Here is a 21,694-nt window from a genome sequence, read left to right on the forward strand (position 1 = left end):
TCAGTTAAAATACAAATAAAAGGACTTGAGGATTTGTTCCAGTATAGGGATTGTGTGCTTGCTCTCTCTCACTTTTAAATGTGCATACATTTCAGAAATATTTAAGTAGGTATTGGCACCATATTATTTTGCTGGAATATACTTCTAAATTGAATGAAAGATCAGCAGCTACTTCATCATTTTTAAAATTACTGTTTTTAAAGAAGCCTGACACTGGAAAGAGTGCTGAGTGCTGCTTACTTTTACATTTACCTGTTTTGGTCGGCATATGAAAGAACTGCTTGTGCCCTGTCATCAGCCACTTAACATCTACTCTATAGATAGTTTCAACAACATTTTCTAGGTTGACCACTGACATTCGATTCTCCAGCTGAACACTTAAGAAGGATTTTACATTCAGTGTTCTCAACTTTCTAAAAATTAGTTCCCTCCAAAGCATCTTAGGCTGGGCATGCCATGGGACATATTAACCTCATACTGAACAAGAAAGGGAGAGGGTGAGGAGCTGATGTGAATTCATTCGGTCTTGCCTTGCTTTATCTGCAAGAGCTGTCAGGGCTAAGCCAACATAGTTGAGTGAGGCTGAAGGGGGAACATGTATTTCTTACTATCAACCTGAAGGAAGGTCTGGCTGGAACAAGCAGCTAATCAAATACTGCTAGGTGCCAGAACCTTTCCAGGGGAGCTCAAACTGATTTGGCAATACCTAGCCCTTTTTCCACCCAAGCTGTCATGTTTACTGCACTACCTGGGAGCTACATATAGTCTGAGTGGGACTACTTTAGCTGACAGTCTCCTCTAGATGACTGACCAACATCCCACTTGTATTGGCTTGCTCCCAACTGAAGTCCACACACAAGCTGTAAAGCAGACGGTCAGAAGCACACAGAAGTTATTAGTCAACTGAAAGTCTGGTCCCACAGGTCTTCATCTACATAATGAGAAATCCTTGACAGAGGGCCTTTTTTTTAAGCCAACAGAGTTACTTTTTACACTTGCATTTATTTAAATTTATTTCAACAAGAGAAAGTGCCACCATGCAGATGCAAAGTGACAGAAGCCCCAGAGATCCTATAAATAACCCTTATTAAAAGCAGCCAAGAAATGATGCAGAACTAGCAAATACCAAAATTCCTTATCTATTCTCAGGCTCCCATATAGTACGGCCAACAAAGATAACACGGAATCAACTCAGTGAAGTCTATCTGAACAGTTGTGACAAGAATAAAATGAAAAAACAGCAGAACGTTTCATTTTCCATAAAGGCAACCAAATTTCTTTTTGCTACTTAGCCTGAGTTATGGCATGCATTATACAGGGAACAACACCGTTTATTTCTCTTTAATGTTATCTTTTTTCATAGCAATCATTGCACAGCTTTGCTTGCACAAGCATTTTACTCCTTATGAGCACACAGTGCAACCATATCTTCTGGTGATAGCAGCACAGTGGATTTTCTCAAAGCCTAAAGCCATCAGAAACAACAGTAAAGATTCTTGTTTTTCAATAAAAATGCAATGGTCCAAGTTTCCGAATCATCTTCCTATTTGGTACTTAAAATCAGTCTGAATGGAATGTAATCAGAAGGGCAAATATAAACTCAGGCCTATTGGTTGATCTGTGGGTGCTGCCAAATGGTTTACTAAATGTTTCCTCACTTGCATTTGCAAATAACTTGGAGCACAGAATAACAGATGCAATTATTTGCAGGGCAATAGTCCACTGAAAACTTGGTGGTCAGGATGATGCCCTTTGGGGTGGGGGGTGTGGGAATCAGGCCCTGCTTACCTCTGCCATTGCTCTTTATCAAGATCAGCTCAGTAGTGTAACCAGGATGGGGCAACCTGGGTAGCCACCTAGGATGCTGACTTGGGGAGGCTGGGGGAACAACTGAAAAATATCAGCTGCCACCACAGCCACACAATCACGCTAGTGGCACAGCACAAACCAGAAGTCATCACTGCCCTTGTGCATCCCTCTGCCCTGGGCAACTGGTTGCCTTTGTTCAGCTCCTGATGATGTGGAATTTTAGAGTGTGACAGGAAACATGCTTTTGGCATTTTTAGTTCCTATTATGCTGTAGAATTGAAATAATTCCTAAAATTACAGTAAAGGAAACTTTATAGTACAAGAAAGAGGGGGCCATCAGCCTCATGGCTTAAGTCTTACCTTTCAAAGTTGCTTTCTTGAGTACCTTCATTGCATAAAGCTGCCCAGCATCAGATCCTTTGATCTTCCTCACCAGAAATACCTACAGGAAGCAGACATCTTATGCAACTAAGAACTATGCTTTGAGCTAAGCATTTGCTACATTTGACAGAGTAATGGATACAGAGACTTTAGGCATTCTAATGAAAAATAATAGCTGAATTTGTTTTGTTTCTATTTCACTCACAAGTGGCTAAATTAGCCCTGGAGAGCTTCATTTTGTAACCTATTACTACTCCATAATAAAAATATGTTCAGTATTATCAAGTGTTCTTACAGGGTGAATAATACCAAACAATATTTGCAAACATGTCATTGACCTGAGAACAATTTTACATGAAAACAAAGGATTTACCATTTATTCCCTAAGGTGCTCACCTATTTAAAAGGGAATAGTCATTTGAATCAGAGAGAAGAAACAATACCATGTAGTTTAGGCTGTCAGTCATGAATAATGAGTAATGAACAGTCTAACGTGTAGTTGTCTGAGACACAGCTGAAATGAACAGTTCACTTAACAGCCCATAGGTACTCATTGCAAAATTACATCTTATTACAGTGGCTACAAAACACTACAGATCAAAGTCTGTTCATACAGTCTGTGTAAACAGAAAAAAACCCAAAATTGGACAGATCAGTTGATTACTAGCATATGGGCAGTTTGCCTTACCACATATCTGAGACAGGTTCATATTACTGTACCTTCTGCCACTGCAAATTTACAAAGAAAGCAAAACATTTTTAAAGTTAAAATAGTGAACGCTTTCTGTTTTGCTATGTGCAGCAATTCTTTCTACCATCATCCAGTGTCAAAGCTAAATCTCAGGCAGGATGAGAATGAAAGTCAATGTGAGCCTCACAATACATCACGATGCTTTGTTCCATCAAATGAAGTGGGAAATGTAAGATGAGCAGGATTTTTCAGTGAATTTCCAGTACCTACAGGTTCTGGGGTCAAAAAAACTTCAGAGAAGAGTTTTTCTTTTTTATTTCAGAATGGACAGAAATAGGGAGCAAGGCAGAATTCAAAAAAGCAACAAAGGTAGCATTCAAAGTATTAACTGACAATAAGCCTCAACTGGGTTAACAAAGTTTTGTGGCAGTCATTTTAGCCTGTATTGGTTCAGGCACCCTGCAACTTTATCAATTCTTCCCACCCACAGCACACTGTTTCACTTGTTCACTGAGAAACGCATTATTTAAACCATCTCTTGAAATTATTTATACATTTTTGGTGATTTTTTAAAACCATGAGTGGATCCCAATTGGTTTTCTGTGCATGAGATATATGCTGCTTATTACTTGGGCTATGCCAGTAAGCAGGGATAAGACAAAAAGGTTTTTTCATAGTTTGTTAGGGGTGGAAGGGACCTTGTAGATCATCGGGTCCAGACTCCCTGCACTAGGCAGGAAAAGACAACTGGGGTCAACTGACCCCAGAGACGTGACTGTCCAGTCTCCCTTTGAAGATTTCCAGGGTAGGTGACTGCACCACAGCTGAAGGGAGTTTATTCCAGAGTAAGACACCCTGACTGTGTAGGAATTTTCCCTGGATTTGAGCCTGAAGCGGCCTTCCAGGAGTTTGTATCCATTGCTCCTAGTCTTCCCCAGGGGTGCCCTGGTGAACAGCTATTCACTGAGTTCTTGATGTACTCCCCTGATGTAGAGGTAAGCTGGTACCAAATCCCCTCTCATCCTTCTCTTCTCTAGGCTGAAGAGGCTCAAGTCCTTCAGCCTCTCCTCATATGGCTTGTCTTGCAAGTCCCTGATCATATGGGTGGCTCTTCTCTGGACACTCTCAAGTTTTTCACATCCTTGTTGAAGTGCAGCGCTCAGAACTGGACACAGTACTCCAGCTGCGGTCTCACAAGTGCTGAGTACAGCAGGAGCATCACATCTTTAGTTTTGCATGAGATGCAACGCTTAATGCATGCGATGCAACGCTTAATGCATGCCAGCATGTTGTTTTCCCTGCTGGCCACAGCATCTCACTGCCAGCTCATGTTCATGTGATATGCTATCCCAAGGTCCCTTTCTGCTGTGGTGCAAGTCAATTATGATACCGCTTCTGTTTCCTAATCTAATAAAGGTAGAAGGTAGGGCACAGTGAAACTTTGGACACTAACTTGTTCAGAAAGGCATAAGCTATTGTAGGTGACAGCCTACGTTATGACATACCATGAAATCTGATGAAGTAGGCTGTTGCCTAAAAAAGCTTCTGCCTTTTGTCTTCTGCCTGGACTTCAGTCTAACACGGCCACTACCTCTCACAAACCTGATAAGCATAAGAGTACTTGCTGGGAGTAATAACTGCATTTGAAAAAGTGCAAAATCTGGCTTCTATAGGCACAGATACAACTTTAAAATGTATTTTCCATTCACATTCTTGCTAAGATGTGCTAAGTTGTTCAAAATTGTGTTTGCTTCCTAAAAGGAGGAAGACGAGCAGGAGCAGCGTCAGCCCTTTCCAGTGTTTGGGCTGAGGTAGGCTAGACAGAAAATTGGGGGTGCTACACTATACAACTTCTGGTCAAATATACTTATTCATTTTTTTTAACAATACCCACTTAAGGCACCACACCTCTGTGGGCAGGAACAGGGTGGGCTCAGCTATGTGGGGTGGGTGGTGGTTGCCTGGGGGGCAGACACAGGACTTAGACAGGCACATCGCTGGGAGGGGGGGCTGGGGAGGGGTGCCAAGGCAAATTTTGGGGTGGCTATAGCCCCCCCAGCCACCCCCAATGAGACAAAAAGTCACAGGGAAGTGATTTAAAAAGCCAGCTAGTCACAGGAATCTTTTGTGCTTTTTCACCCAGCTCTTCTGAGCAGTAGTGCCTGTATTATTCAGACAGAAAGGCAAAAGTCAGAAAACAGGTTTGACTAACGCTAGATTTTGACATTGATATTCACCTGCTATAACCATCATGACATCTTTAACACCCAATAAAACAGACAGCATCATAGTTTAACTTTTCTTAAGATGGAGTACACTCTCAAGAGCAGAGCAAAGTATACTTGCAAGGATATGAAACTCTAACTGTAGAAATACTGATGAGAAAAAATAGCTCACCGTGCACCACATGATCTTGTAAAGCCTGTAATACCCCTATGGCTGCAATAAGCAAAATTATCAACTTAAGTTATTAGTCACTTGTCAGCTCTTCGGTCACATGGGGTATTGAAGTTGGTCTGCCTTACCCTCCAGAACAGATGAGTCAAGGAACATTGTGTGCTGTTTTAAAGGACATCAAAATAATTATGAAACCAAAAGGGAAAGAGAGCAAATGAAAATGTATTGTGTAGCAAAATGATGTTGTCTTCTTACTATTCTTAAAATGCACAGTCAAGTGCAGAAGGACTTGTGAAAATTCCTTCAGGTGAAGCAATGTAGGTAGCTAAAGTTAGATACTGAAAGAAATGGCCTGATTCTCAGAAGTACTGAATACCCACACTGACTTCAGAGGAAGTATCTTGTATCTTTTAAGAGGAGAGTTAGACTACAGGGAATAGTCATGAAGGGTAATGGCTTGACAGCCTGGAGACTACTGGCCTATGAAGTTAAACAGATATTCATAGAACCATAGAAATTTGGGGTTGGAAGGGACCTCAGGAGGTCATCTAGTCCAACCCCCTGCTCAAAAGCAGGACCATCCCCAACTAGATCATCCCAGACAAGGCTTTGTCCACCTGTGTCTTAAAAGCTTCCAAGGATGGAGATTCCACAGCTTCTCTGGGTTGTCTGTTCCAGTGCTTTACCACCCTTCTGATGGAAAACTGGACAGAATGAACCCTATGTCCAGAAACCAGATTTTCTTTGGGTAAATACATCAATGGGGGAAAGCACATTAGCAATGGCAGACACTAGGTATATCATCTATGAAATGCTAACGCAGAAACAGTCTACTGACACGATTATTAATAAGAACAGAACAGTTTTTTTCTAAGATGGCATGTGAGCTGCTTCTCAGATTTTTTTTTTTACATATATGAGAAGCTTACACTCACTTTTTTTCTAGGAATTACAAATGGAACAAAAGATCAGTTCATTAGGAACAAAGGAAATGAGAACTGGCAGTTCTAACTGCTGATCTTGAAAGAAAGCAAAAATCACTTAAAAAAAACCCCTACATCATGCAGCTGCAGCCAATACTAATCTGGGCTGCTGGTTTCTTCATGTTTCTTTAGTGCAAGTAATCACAACAGAAAACTCAGAGGTCTTCTGGGTCAAAAGTCTGGAGGTGAATGATAAGGTTTCCAAATTCCCTCACTCCAGGGCAGATGTAGCAGCCACAATGGTAGCTATCAGTTTGGAACATTTATGAAATATTTTGGGATGTAGTTTCTTTCAGGAATAAAATTGTAGAACCTGGTTCACCACTGTATTAACTCTGTTGTATGACCCAACAGATTTCAGTGGGGGGGCGGGTCGTCACACTCTGGGTAAGGCAGACCAATCCAGCATTTAAACCTTGGAAATATTTTTTAGAATCAAACCAGCAAAATAGAAATTTAAAGTAACTATGATTTCTGCATGTGGTGTAAATAAGACACACAAGCCAACAGTTGATGGTCACACCTACAAAAGTTTGGAAATCTCATTCAGTTGGACTAGAGAAATCTGGTTGGTTTACCCAGAGAACTTCACATAAAGCTTTGAATTTCTCTTCCTTTTTCCCCTCACCTCATATCCAAATTTAACACTACCTAGCTAGCAAACAAAAATCATCTTGTGGTTAAAGCACCAAAGAAAATAATTTAGGTGAAAACTTACTCTTTGGATTTTGTTTAAATCATGTATGCATGGCATCCATACAGAAGTCAAAGCGTATGCACAAACATGGTTCTGATGGACATTAAAAAGGGAAGTGATAATTCAAAAGCATCTTAGTTTTATTAATTAGTTAGTTAACAGTCTTTAGTGATATCATGCTCTTCATCTCAGGTGACACAGTAAATTGTAACCTTACTTTAGATATGGGGAAATCATAACAAATGGAAGGAAAGCAATTTGCCCAGTGTCACTCTGAGCACTGACAGACATGACAGTTTGTCACATGATCAGCTACTGAAAGTGCTTTACAGTCATGTACTAATAGAAGTGCATGGCTGCAGAGTGCTTTAATCCCTTATCACATGACAATATGAAATCTCATTGCATGAGGGTTCAGGTGAAGGCACTCCAAAGTGGAGTACCTTCATTAATTTCTGTTAGTGTGTACTGGGATCAGGGCTGGGCTGAAGCAGCCCAGCTCTGCTCCTGGCACTATCTTTAAGTTGGGAGTGGGGGAGTAAAGGAGGGGAATGAGTATGGCTGGGGAAACCCCAGACTGAACTTGCTCCCCTGCCTTACCCCACTCCCTCCATCCCAAGAGATCACAGGACCTTGGAGAGTGGGGTGGGGCTAGTGGACAGGCTAGCAGTTGCATGGGAAGCCTGGCTTGACCAGGGACAGCAGCAGCAGGGTAGTTTCTCCTTCCCTATGCCTGCTTTCAGGCTGGCAGGGAACACCCAGGGAGACAGGGTAAGGAGTGGAATCTGCCCCCACTGCCTGCTATTGCTGCTGGTCTCAGGCTTTTGGCATAGCCCTCCTAGAGAAGGTTAGGAGTCTGAAGGTTACCCACACCCCCACATCAGTGGCAAGTGGGGAGAGAAGGAATGGGAGGGAAGGGCAGGTGTCACTAAGTATGTTGGGGTAGGGAGGGGTTGCTAAGAGGGGAAGGATTCTTATGTGCTTTGGGACTTTAAGTCCCTGGCTGTAGCTCCCACAGCAAGGTCTGAAAGCAGTTGGGACCATGCTACTGCATCTGCTCTGGATCAGCCCCAACACTCAAGTTGAGTGTATGATCAGGCCCAGGTCCATATTACCCAACTCAACTCATTTATGGATTTCAGGAAAAAGCAAAGAGTGTTTTTTTTAAAGGAAAGGGTTCACTCTGTTCTTCTGTCTTTGCAGCTTAATTTATTTCGATTGGGTGGCACTAATGCAGTTCAAATCACAGTTAGGGCCATGATGATATATTTTGCCAATGCTTGAGTGGTCTGTAAGGTGGCCACCCTGCACTGCCTTCTGCCTACCTTCAGACTAACTTGGTTAACTATGTTTTGCTGTTTCAAATGACAACATACAGTACACTTACCTTTCCATAAGAACCTTGTCCCAATACTTTCAGCAACTCAAACTGTGACGGATCCGCTTTTTCAAAACCTTCCTTTACATGATGACTGATGTCTATTTCTTTCACTATCCCTTCTTCCTGTAAAAGAAAGGACAAATAAAACATTAAAGCTATTATGACAAGTGAAAAGAACACAATGCTTATTTAAAATCTATCACATTAAGCTACCAATTGTCAGAAACTTCAGATAGTAAGAAGGATGCCTTTTCTAATACGAACTATGTGTTAGGATTTCTATTATCATCAACCGAGTGAGAAAGGCAGTTGCTGTTGGGTCAAATGTTATCTGTTTGTGGGCCACATGTGGCCTGCGGGCTGCTAGCTGGACAGCCCTGTTTTGAAGTACAAGCTTCCACACTTAATGATAGGTGAATGCTTTCTCTAAGTAAATTAGCAGCAGCACAAAACAAAATGTGTTTATGAAATAACTGCCTGCCTGGATTTATTGAAATCTCACAAAGACTCTCATGTGCCAAGGTATTCAGTGAGTTCCTCTTAAGTCAAATTATCAAAGAGAAATAAAGCTGGAATGGATCTCAAGAGATCATCTATTTCAACTGGGGATCGAATCTGTGACCTTGGTAGAATGAGGGCATTCCACATAATGCAAGAGGTGGCCAAGATGGGGCTCTAAATTTGCTGCGATTACTACTATGATACTCTGTATTGTGTAGTTTTACCTAACTCAAATCTGATTTGCATAAAACTCATTTTAGCCAGTATGAGCCTCAGAAGCATCTCAAACTCACCGTCTGCATGTGTTTTTTTAAAAAAAAATTATGACAGTGCTCTTTATTAGATACTTTATTAGATGCAAGACTTCCTACAAACCAATCATTTTTGATCCTCACATATGACAGTGTATTTCATAGCATTTGCTCATAGTCAAAATCAATGCAGATGGATTGCCTGTCTCATCTCTGCATGCGACAAACCTGTTGTTCTTTTTTTGCCCCATGTTTGTATGTTCCCACAGTATAGAATTAATAAAACAAACTAAAATGTAATTTAGCAAAACACACAGCTATATTAAGGAAGAATAGAGAGGCTAAACAGAAACATTTGTGAGTACCTAAACTTTGGTGTTTGGATCAACTGTGTATTGGATCTGAACTAAAAAAAGTTTGACTTAATAAACCCAAATAATCCCATATTTTTGCTAAGATGTGTATCATATAGAAATTGTCTAAAACCAAAATCCTCTGTCCAAATCTAGATGAAATGGGAGATGGATCCAAATGTACTCATGTTTTGATTCTGCAAATCATTCCACAGACAAAACTTTGTACATACAAAACCAATCCTACTTTAATTCACATCAAACTGACATCTTTCTGACTCCTCTCTTCACTAAACATTCCTTCTGCCTGCAAAACACCCTGGATGAAATCTTCTTTCCTTGAAGCCCAAAGCAAAACTCTAATTGACTTTTTGGGACCAGAATTTCAACTTCAGTGTTCCCTATTCATTCAAGCTTTGTTAGCAGATTAAAACTATAAATGGACAGACTGAAAATGATTCCATAGAGAACTGAAGCATCATATACCTACAACCTTATGCTTATTTTCTGTTATACTACTATTTTACCTTGAATTCTTAGTTCCAGGGACTGAATCCTTAAAATGGTGCTAATTTTGTTGGCTGAAAGAATATTAGCAAAATCTATTATTCTCCGGGAATAACAGTGCATAATTAATTCATAACTTTTTAATAAGCCAGGATTTTAATCACAAAACAATTTAATTAACATCAGAGAAAAGAGATTGTTTAAGAGGAAATTCTACACAAAAAATTAGATCTACCCTTTTAATCCGAGGATCACAGATTTTAGAGATGAATAATGCCCCCCCTCCCAACCTCTATTAGCTTATTTGACTTGTCTAGGCTAGTTCTAAATGCCTCAAACAATAAGGTTTAGACCACTTCCTATGGAAGATTATTCTGCTTTACTTTGGCTTAATTTCAAATTGCTCAAAGGTACATCAAGTTACCTCTCATATCTGCCTGCTGTGTTCTTATAAGCAAGCAGAATGTTCTTGGCTATTTCTATAATTGGCCTCCTTACTAAAATGGAGCAGAAAGAATGGAAGAACACAAGGGTCACTAGCTATGCCAATAATGGCAAGTCAACACTATGTCTATACTGTTGGTCAGTTGCCCAAAAATGGTTGTTGGCATCTGATTAACATTTTGATGCATCTTTTTGTCACTAAAATCAAGTGCAAACTTGAAAAGACTATTTGAGCCTGTGAACATTTCCAGAATCACTTGGAGACTTCAAGCTCCAGCATATTACATTGCTGATACTGAAATACAGGTGTATAAGGAAGAAAAAACTGGAAGTGGAAAATTAACTGAGGCAGCAAAGCATTAAGCCACAATTTCATATTACTATAGGGCCAGTCCCTGGGAGGTGCCAGCTTCCCCAAGATCAGCTGAATACAATGACAGCTGGGGGAATAGGAAGAGGAGGTATTCAACCCGATACAAAATGGAGGCTCAAAAACATTTGCTTTGGCAGTGAAGTTCCTATGTACTGGTGAGATTATAGCAATTCCCTGGTGATTCAAAGAGAGAGGCCATGGACAATCCAAGAATCATATCTTTAGATAAGCAGACTACACATGGCATTAGCAACCTGGAACTTTGTTCATGGATGTGAAGAATGGAAGCTGAAATGAAGGCTAAAAATAACACTATAAAAAATTCAGTTGAGCTCCAACGAGTATTCAAACCCACCTTAAAAGGAAAACATCATAGAACTATAAACTAGTTCTAATTACAATAGAATGCATTACTAAAAGGAAGCTAAAAGTTCTTTTCCTCTATAAAATAATTCATGTTTAGATAGGAAAATGTAATCTTGCAAGTAGTTGGCTGGGAATACAGCTTATCATTTCACTACACAATGAACCAGGAGTCTTTTGAAGACAAGTTATTCGGGAAAAAAAAAAGTTTAATGGTGGTTAATTCTTTAACTGAACAGTGCATTATATGTATTTTTACAATGCAGGAGCTTCAGGGTGACCTATGTATAAGAATGAATAAACACTGATCTGACGTCATCTGCAGAAAGACACAGAAGCCTGGGGCAGAACACTTTAATCTCCTTGGACACTATATCACTGACCTCAGGATTGCTGTTCTCAGGCAAAAACAAATTTAAGATCAGTTTGAACAGGAAATTGGAATGAGATATCATCCACAAACTGGACTGTGTTAGTATGGTTTAAACAGGGACTATGGATTCTTATTCATTACCTGAATTATCTTTTGTGACCCGCTTGGTTTTTCTGGGTTTACTGCTCATTTGCTTTTCTCTTAGCATTGCCCTCCTCCCCTATCTCTCTCTCTCTCTTTCCCTTGTCTTTTATATTCTAATTTCTCTCTCCTTAAACTCTGCTTTCTGCACAGCCTTTCACAGCATCTGATGAAGTAAACTTGGGCTCACAAAAGGTAGTGCTTTCTGTATGTATTTTATTTAGCTAGTCTATAAAGGTGTGTATCTACCCTACCTTCTGACTGACTTCAGACTAACACAGCTAACTGTCTCACTGTAAATGTCATCAACATTTGAACAATAGTTATTAAAAGAGCCTCTGTATGCACATGTGTGGATGGGTGTTTATATAAACTATTTATTGATTTGATTTTTACCCCATCATGTCTTCCGAATTCACTCTTTCTTAACAGAGCACAATACGTAGTACTTGCTAGAGCACTTCATTTCTCTGATACAATTAATCAGGGCCAAACTCTGAACTGGATTAGTGGATGGGTGAGAACCAGATTCCCCTAGGCTTTATCACAGTGAGCTATACCTTACAACTTACCTCATGGGTGTTCTCTCTCTCTTTTTAACCAGTGCAGTTTAGCTTAATTCACAGCTGCATGTGATGCTCACACTGCACCTTAATTTGGGAGCACTCCCACTGAAAGCATTTGTATTATTTGTATAACCAGGTATCACTCAATACTATCAGAACTGGCAGCACTGTGGCCAAGGTGAAGAAAGCAAATGATATTTAATCAATTATATAACTCTGTGTCAGAGGTTGCTCATTACAGTCAAGGTGACTTTCACTCACTGGTCATGTCTATACAAGACACTGACTGTTCAGTAGCTCATTATTGCTGTGCAGTAGCATCACATGGCATGAAGTGTGATGCTACTCCACCCATGTGATGCTATTGCACAGTAGTAACAAGCTACTGCACAGTCAGCGTCACCAAGAAACTATGCAGGGACAGTACTGTGCGGTAACACTAGTAACAACTACAGTCAACATCTCGTGTAGATGCAGCCAGTATGTACAAGCTACAGAACTTTTGAGACAAATTTCTGGATTGATAACCCCCCAAAATCAATGCAGAATAAAGAAAAGATTCTTAACTGTATCACAAATATGGGACTAGTTATTAGTTAAAAATTAACTAGCAGCAGAGGAAAGGTGTAATTTCTCTACCCTCCTAAACCCAGATCTGCAACAATATAAATTTGAGGGGATGGCAAAGCAAGTCTTGGAGGAAGATCTGATGGCCTAGACCAACACCAACTGAAGTCAAAGGGAACCTTGCCATTAGCATAGAGAGTGTTAGTCTGAAATCAGGCATAAGGTAGGGTTGTACCTTCCATTACCTTCAGCGGACAATGGATCCAGTTGTGGTGTACCATTATTGGCACACATAATGAGGAGGGGATCTCAGCACACAGGATTTCTTGCTGATGAAATCTCACAGGCAGAATTTTCAATGTGGGTTTTGATTCACTGGATGAACCGAAATTAAAAAGTTACACTGTTCCATCTGCCAACAGCTGTGGATATAGTGGCCTGTCCTTCTGCCCCCTGCTGACACAAAAGGATGCGCCTGACTTCAACTGAGTTAAATCTTCTATAAACTTCAGTAAATATTTAAGTTTGCACAAAACAGAGGATCCAAATAGTGACATAAGTAAAATGGATGTTATCAGCGGCCTGCAGAAATCATGTGATATAACCACACGCACGCAAATGTGCACACAGGGAGATGAGCCTGAATCCTTGATGACAGAAGATGATCTTGCTAGGTCCCTTCCAGCCCCAATGCCTATGAAATCTGAAAGAGCGGAGTGCCTGTCTGCCTAGTGTAGGAAAGGGAAGCCGATGATTTAAGGCTTGGCATTACACTACTGCATACCCTGAAAATCCTACTAAAATCAGTAGGACTTTTGGATTCCCAGTGCACCCTGAAGGATTTGAATGAAAATGAAACTACTTTTCTGCAAGTGTACCATCCTTTGTGAAATATGAGAACATATTTTCTTTGCCCTGTGCACAGGTGGATAATGCAGATGCTCCTGCTTTGGAGCTCAGGAAAATGCAAAGGTAGGAACTAGCTCCTCTCCATAGCAGCATTCTCAGTTTCGTCCCCAGATTTTTATTTATTTACTTATTTATTTTACACACAAACCTTAGAGAAAGAACAACTCCATGGCTGCCTGTGAGCAACCATAGGGAACACATCCAATTGCAACATAACTCCTCCTTGCATTGCTGTGTGTTGGGGGAAGAGGCACATGGAGTACCTGTAAAAATTGTCTATATATCTGCAGTGATTCTTCGCTCTTCAAATAAGCAGTCTTATGCCCTGCCTGCACCACAGCCCCTAGCCAGCAGCTTGGAGAAGTTACTTCCTGAAAAACTTTGAAGCTCACCTCAGTTTTCTACTTTCAGTGACCTCATCCTTCAGGTGAGGAGGTGACCCAAATCCCTGATTTAAGATACAGAATCCATCAATTTCAAATCACATGTCAAATCATGACCAATCACTTCCAAGTATCACAGACAAAGCAATATGCTGTAGCAACACTGTTATTTAATGTATGAACAAACTGATTTAGTTGAAATCCTCTCTAAAAACAAACTTTCTGATGTGCACAGTAGATGAGACAAGTTATTGATATCAGTAAGTGAAGCTTTTGACCTTGATTTTACGGGTTCCAATTTGGCTTGGGTTACTAGGGAACAATTTTAGTGTCAAATCAAAGACAATTCAAGTGCCACCTAGTACCTAAAACAAATTACTGGCCTCAATTCAGTTCTCTGAGGACAGGTATTCATGGAATAAATGAAACACTTCTGCTAGCAAACCCAAGTCAAACTCTAACAGCTGAAGTGAGAATTTCTAAAAGAAAACACCAGTGATGAATGGTTTATAAAACAGGCCTGTCTTTTACCCTATTGTGAACTGATGTAAACTGGGCATTAAGACCATAAACATCAGTTTAAATATTTGTTGCATCAACAGTGGACAGATTGTACTCTTGTCTAAGTATATACAGCTTGCAAGGAAGCCATGGAAATTGTGCCAAATCTCAAGTTGGCCTGTTAATGCATAAGTAGTATAAGGAGGCTGACAATACTTCAGGAACTTGTACAGAATTTTGGTACAGAAAATACCTTATAGTATTTTAGTAGGAAGAGATAATCTTGAAATGGGACTTTTCAAAATCATCCTACAGACATTAACAGAAAACTGTACCCTTTGTGTAGAAGCCCATCAGGTGGGTCAATAATCCTTACCAAACATTAATTGGAGAACACTAACATGTCTCTCTTTAATTCTGTTTCTGTAAAGCCCTATTGAGTCAGCCCTATAGAACCCAAGTTCTATAGGACTCTTCCCAAAGGGAAAATACCTGACACGCCCTTCCCCGCTACCCCAGACTTACTTTACTCCATACCTGTTTCCTTCTTATCCCATTTCTATTTAGACTTATTTCAGGAACTGGTTATTTTCACCTCCTATTAGTATGTAGGAGGTCAGACTAAATGTTTATAAATGGCCCTTTCTAGTTTTAAAGCTTCTTCATGTTTCTTGACACAAGCTACAATGTGTACTTAAAATTAGGCAACAACTTCATCATTTAATAAACACAGAAGCATACACTCAAACCTCCAATAATAAGAACTTGACTTGCTGGGTTTTTTATTATTAGCTGGGAACTCAGCCTAAGTTTATGTAATGATTTTCAGCTTGGATGATTCTAAGGTTTTCTTTAAGCTATGTGAAATATAGAGTTTCACGTGATTCAGTGAAAAGCCAAGTAGAATATTTTATACTTTTAAATTTTTTTTTTCTTTTTAATAACCAGGATTCAGGTGAACCCAATTAAAATCAAACCTTCAAGCCAAAGCAGGGCTTCAAGAGAAACCACAAGAACCAAAACACAGCTGCATTCTGCTGGATTGACTTGAGGAGGTCCAGGGTTAGGGAACCAACTCAAGTTTGAGTTTGACCTATTTTTTGATTGTAAAAAATAATACTGAAGCAAAGAGTTAAAAGAACAGAACAAATGTGCAACCATTTGGCCTCCCAAGAAAGTACAGTTAGCTAGTCTTATTCATACAGTGGCAATCCACGAATATTCAAACACATTTGAGAATTTTTTAAGAAAAAACAGTCTTGAAGTGAGTCACCCTCTTAAAGGATAAGAACTCAATAATGCCACTCTGTGATACAACAAGTAAGAACAGGAGCATTCATCTAAGTATTACTGGTTTGCATCTTTGAAAGGACTTGAGGCAACTTGTGGTATTAATTCCCAATATACTCCGATAAGTCATGTTTTTGAAGGTGAGCATGTGACCTGAAAAGCTATATGGTGACCTAAGAATGCCAGGCAACTGAGACTGCATTCACAGCTACAACAATAGTCCAACCCTACTACAACACAAAAGATACTGAAATTCACTGTTTACAATGGAAAATCTACACCAGGAAGAGTAAGGGAGCCAGACTACACCGTGAGTCTGTACAAGAAACATAACATTGTCGAACACCTCTCCCAGCTATATATTTGGTCCAATAAAGTTATTACAAAAGAATCCTTGCCTTTCATTCTAGAAGAAATAAATGTTACACTTTAGAAATGCATTTCATAGTGCTCCTAGTAGTGATATTCCATCAACACAGTATCATGACATCTACAAAAGTTGACTAAAGCCTTCAGAAGTGATGCTGTAGTTTAAAAAAATGCTGTTTTTTTAGGTTCTGATTTTACACAGAAGAGGCTGGAATGCCAGAGCTTGAGTTTTATACCTCTACTTCTTTTAAAGCTTCAACTGCTCCAAGGTCAGAGGCAGAGAGTGTGGGATAAGCAAGGGCAGCTCTGGTCAGAGCAGGAATTGACGCTTCTTGCAAACACATCTGCAGTTCACTCCACAGCTGTTGGTTCTTACCGAGGAGTCAGTAAAACACTCAGATTTAGACAGTTCCCTGATCTGTGCATACAGCATGCACTTGGCTAGTAATAGCCTTTGTCATTATGGAGTGCCTTCTCTTTTTCTCTCTCCAACACAATGATTTTGTACAAGCAAAAGGCAGAGACCATTCATTATATGATGGTTTTTATAAAATGCCACTGCATATACTCAACAACTACAACACAGCAGGTACAAGCCCCTGCTGGTTCAGAAAGCAGGCACATGAATTATTTTCAACAAACATATGCCATTTTTCCTCATCCCACGACTTCACGGGAAAGGAACGTCTCTCAGCTGTCCTCCTCCAGTCTGAGCACACTAAATGATAACAATGGGAAAATGGATGGGGGGATGGGGGTTGGGGGGAAAAAAAAAATCAACCCCAGACCAATATGAAGACTCCCCCCCACCACAATGAAAACTTTGAAGAGCTAAATAAGTAACTTCCTACCGACCCATTCAAAGCTTGTTCTTTTCCCAGCTGACCCTGTCTGTCAACACCACCTAAAGTGCATGTGTCACAGTTCCCAGAACAAGGGGTTGTTTTAATAAAATGCAGCAGTTTTTTAAACAACTTTTTTTGGTCTTCTGTAAACGCATCTTCTCTGCTAAAGAATCTTCCAGGAACACCGCCCTCTGCTGTGACCACAGCTTGCTCACCCACGTCATATCTGTCTGTCTTCTTTGGTAGAGTTCCAACATTTTAAAGGGATCGGACCTTGGAAATCAGAGGCACTACTAGCACTTCCAGTGTCCTGGGCAAATATGTTGTCAAGGGGAAGAAAGGAAGAATACCGAGCACACCCTGCATCCTGGCTGCCACCACTGTGCAAGCTTCCAAGTGGTCACTCTACTGGCACCTAGGATGTGTCCCACTCACCCACTCCTAGTTATGCTACTGTTGGAAATTTACCCTGACTCGTGTGTGCTATACACACTGGAGCAGCATCAGATTTTATGTTTTCTGCCAGGTTGATTCAAGTCTCTGCTCCCGCACAGACTTTCTGCCTAACTTTGGGCAAACCAGGTTTTTTGGGCCTTAGTCTTCCACCTGTAAAACTAACAAAACGTTCCTACCTCACAAGTGTGTTGTGAGGATAAATACATTAAAAGGATTAGGAGGGCAATCAGCTATCCTGGTGTTAGGAGCGTAGGCAAAGATGCAATACATTCAGGGCGCTAATCATTTAGGAAACGCTAATACTATCAAAAGGCTCCAGTTCGTGGAGTATTCCAGTATTCTGCTACTTTGAGGCCTGGAATAAACACCTGGTTGATGTTTTACTAGTGCATGGGACTGTGAAATAAAATGGAAGCTCCAGCTGCATTTGGCAGATAAACAGCTTAAGGAAAGTGTTTGCCACAATTGTCTGCACTTCTCAGGTGACTGGGATAAAGGGTAACTGCTCACCATGACATCCTAGTACAGCAAATAAAGGATACTGTAATGATGCAACTGTACAGCTACATAGTGATTTTGATTTTGATTTTTTTTAAGAATTAGGTCATCTGTAAACTGCAAACCCAGGGAAAGGTCCAAAGTTCATGGCAGAATGCAGGCATGAAGGGATCAGAAGAGAATCTGAAATTCGACTCAATTTGCAACTCAAGAGAGTTTAAAGAGGGGAAAGGAGCAAACAACAACACAATATTTTGCTATTTAGGGTTCGCTTGCATGATATGGTAACTTTGAGGTCCTCAGTGAGAGAAGCAACCGTCTGACATGTCATCTAGCAACAATCCCAAATTGTACAATTAAGCATTAACTAGTGCTCGGTCTATGCTTACAGCTTTGCACAACACTATGAATAAGTTAATGGAAAACTATGTTGTAACAGTTCAGTTGTACTGTATTAGAGAGGGATGGGGGGTGCAGAAGAAGGCTATCACAGAAGCAGTTATACTCACATAGTTTCATGTCATTTTTTATAGTTTGGAAACCCAAAGAAGGAACTGAAGGCTAAGGGTGATGATGACACTGAAGCACAGAGGATGGTTTCAGTATTTAAAGCAGAAAAAAAATGTGAAGTATGGTGGACCAGCATTTTGGAACAGAGCAAAGGATACACTTATATATTAGGGACAGAGCGCATATGGGGGGATATAGGGATACTACTCAAAAAAAAAAGGTGACAAGACTTTAGCAACCACCTGCATATAGGGACAGAATTGTGTTAATGGAGATTGTGTGAACAAAGAGGACACCCATGCTCTGAGCCTTAGAAGTAGGGACAACAGTGAGTTTTGCCCACAGTAATAGAAAGCATTAGAAAGTTCAGTTTTGAGTTTGAGTGAGTAGGAAATCCCAGATGAGATAAGCACAACAATGAGTGTCACTGATATAACAACAGGTAAGAGACTGTTTATATTAGGGCAACTGAAAAGGGAGAAAGGTAGAGAAAGAAAGCAGAAGTGGCAGAGGAATGCAAGCAGAGATGAAGGAAGGTAAAAGACCAAGGAAAGGAAAGGAAACAGAGATAAAGCAGAGGTAAGAGGAGAGTATGGCTTTGTATGCACCCACACACAAGTGGAAGGGGGGGATGGTTTGGGAGTAATCAAATCTGTTAACAAATCAAATAGAAGAAGCACAGTAAAGAGTCATTTTAGTTCTGAAAGGGGGTCTCAGCTTTCACATGCGTCTTAATTTCCACATCCAAAGCTCAGGGGTGTAACAAGTGTCGTGGAATTTATGCACATTGTCCAGTCCACAGTCCCCTGCCTGCAGAATCCTTTTAATCATCTAGTGTAATCAAATCATTTCATGCAAGGGACTCACTAACATAGCAGATGCAGTTGGGAGGGAGACCTGGCAACTTGGGACTGATGAGCCTGGTAAAGGACTACACAAACTACTATGGCTCTTTTTATAACAAATTAGGCACTGCAGCCAGTGACAAGTGTGATATATGCCTATTCACACCCTTAACAACCACCTACACATCTGTGGAGACAGCACTCAAGCAGTGCTATATAGTCACTGTCAGATTAGTGAGGTACTGGTGATGGTGTTGTTTACTTCTCCACAAGAAGTGGAAAATTTCCAGGTTTAATTACAAAATGTTGAAGCACAAACTTTAGTTCAGTTTGAGATCCCCCACTGCTATTTATGAACAACCCATTTTCATTAGACTTCAGAATGAATTGGGAAGTTTTACAACTGATAACACAGGTAACACCAAACCACAGGGGCTAGACACTGATTTTATAGCCTGCCCAGAGTGAAGGGAAGGGCAGAGCTGCAGAGTCAAAGTCTTGCCCTGTTTTCTGCTCACACCGGGGAGGAGGGCAATACCACATTTTTTATACAGTGGCATATCCTTGCCCATACACATAGCCAACTTTCTGGGCTGCTGTGTGGAAATATGGAAGGATAGAACCACAGGTCCTTCCTTCCCCAACTCTTCTTCCACCTGTTATAGAGAAACAGCCCCTGGACTGCCCAAACGACTTGGAACTCATGGTAGAGGTGATATCTTTTATTAGACCAACTAGATTTTTGCAACAATCTAATTGGTCTAATAAAAGATATCACCTCTACCACGAGTTCTGATTCCTTTTGCCTCTAGACCAGTATGCCTACAACCTGAATACCTGGACTCCCCAACACATTCAGAGCTGTAATCACAGCAATGAAGTAACGAGGTTAGAGGGATTAGAGAAAGTAAGACTGTTAGTACTTAGAAATGAGTTGCAATTACTAATCTGGGAAAATTTTAAGAAAGGTATAACTCAAAAACATTTTAAAGTATTTACTGAATCATAAAGAAATGCAAACCTCTAGAACTCTTGGTTCAGAGATGATACCTTTTATTAGACCAACTAAGAAATCACAAAAAAAAAAAAATCTTTTTACTGAATTATATTTTACTGAACCTTAGCACACAAAATCTTATTTGGTCTTTGGAGTGAGCCTGCTAATTTTAAAACCAAAAACTGTGCTAACCTAGCCACAGAAGTGCTAAATATGGCCTTAAAATAAAGCTTGTTTGTAGTTTTACCTACTGTGTATTTGTAATAGGGTGGGGACCTGATTTGCATTTACACTGAGGGCCTTGTTAGACATAAATTTTAGGCCGCTCCTGAAGCTTAAATGCCTGGATTGTCCATACATTAACACCTGAAACTGGTTTTAAGCACATTTTAGATGTTTTAAAGTTATGCCACTCCAGGACAGGTTTATCTCAGATCCATGTTACCCAGCTCCTGTTCATTAATGTGTGGCCACTCCACACAAATGAGCCACCCAAGTTGCAGTCCTCCAGCATCCCAGGGTGCAGTGTCTCCTCCCACACCCTCCTGTTCTGTGTAAACAAGCTTTCCACCCCCTGAACTCTACGATCCAAGGGGCAATTCTGGTACTAAGCCAATCCCCCCTCCCCCGGGCGTGACCGTCCCACCCCCAGGGCTGCAACCCTCTGCAAGCAGCCAGCAGGGCACATGCCAGCTAGCTAGGCCATGGAGCACAGGCGGGTCCAGGAGCAGAGTCTAAGGCAGGGCTGAAGCAAGAACAAGGTAAGGGGCTGAATCAGGTCCCCATGAGCTGGGGCTTCCTTCCCAGGTCAGGGGCAGTAGCTCCCCCAAAAGCGCCTTCCCTCACTAGTCCCACCTCCCAGCCACTCCAGGAAACACAAGTGATGCATCCCACACCCCAATCCCACATCCCAATTCATTAAAACATAAGGCCTTATTTAATTTACTTCTTTATTTCTTCTTAATTTTTTTTCACTTTTTATTTTATCTTTCAGTGGCTGACTTCCTTCATTTCACCACCCTTCCACCACCCCCATTTCCTTTTCACCCCCATTTCAACTCTCCCCAACCCTTCTCACCCCACCTAGAGCAGGGAGAGAAGCCTGTCCTGGCTCACTTGCCCTGTAGTAGCTCCTAACCTGGCTCCCACTCACCAGCCCTCTAGCGGCAAGTCACAGCTGTGTAGGTAGGTGATGATCAGAAAAGGTTTTCAGCCTTAAGGTGTCCCTGCTCCAAAACTGAGCTAGCACTAACACCAAGCAACATTTGAGCAGCTCAAAGTATAATGTGTAAAGGGCATGAGGTGCCTTTACA

General features: G+C 40.8%; 1 protein-coding gene across 1 annotated transcript in view; it reads right to left on the minus strand.

The window, feature by feature from the left end:
- RPS6KA2 (ribosomal protein S6 kinase A2) overlaps positions 1–21,694 on the minus strand; it is a 278,994-nt gene that overhangs the window by 177,753 nt on the left and 79,547 nt on the right. Inside the window, exons 2-3 of the mRNA XM_090042839.1 lie at positions 8,346–8,462; positions 2,170–2,251 (exon numbers count right to left, since the gene is read on the minus strand). Of these exons, the coding sequence (XP_089898965.1) occupies positions 2,170–2,251; positions 8,346–8,462 (199 nt within the window). The remainder of the gene's footprint in view (positions 1–2,169; positions 2,252–8,345; positions 8,463–21,694) is intronic.

The sequence above is a fragment of the Crocodylus siamensis genome, chromosome 1, assembly GCF_052110815.1.
Source record: "Crocodylus siamensis isolate JL-2025a chromosome 1, ASM5211081v1, whole genome shotgun sequence".
In the NCBI taxonomy this organism is placed as follows: domain Eukaryota; kingdom Metazoa; phylum Chordata; order Crocodylia; family Crocodylidae; genus Crocodylus; species Crocodylus siamensis.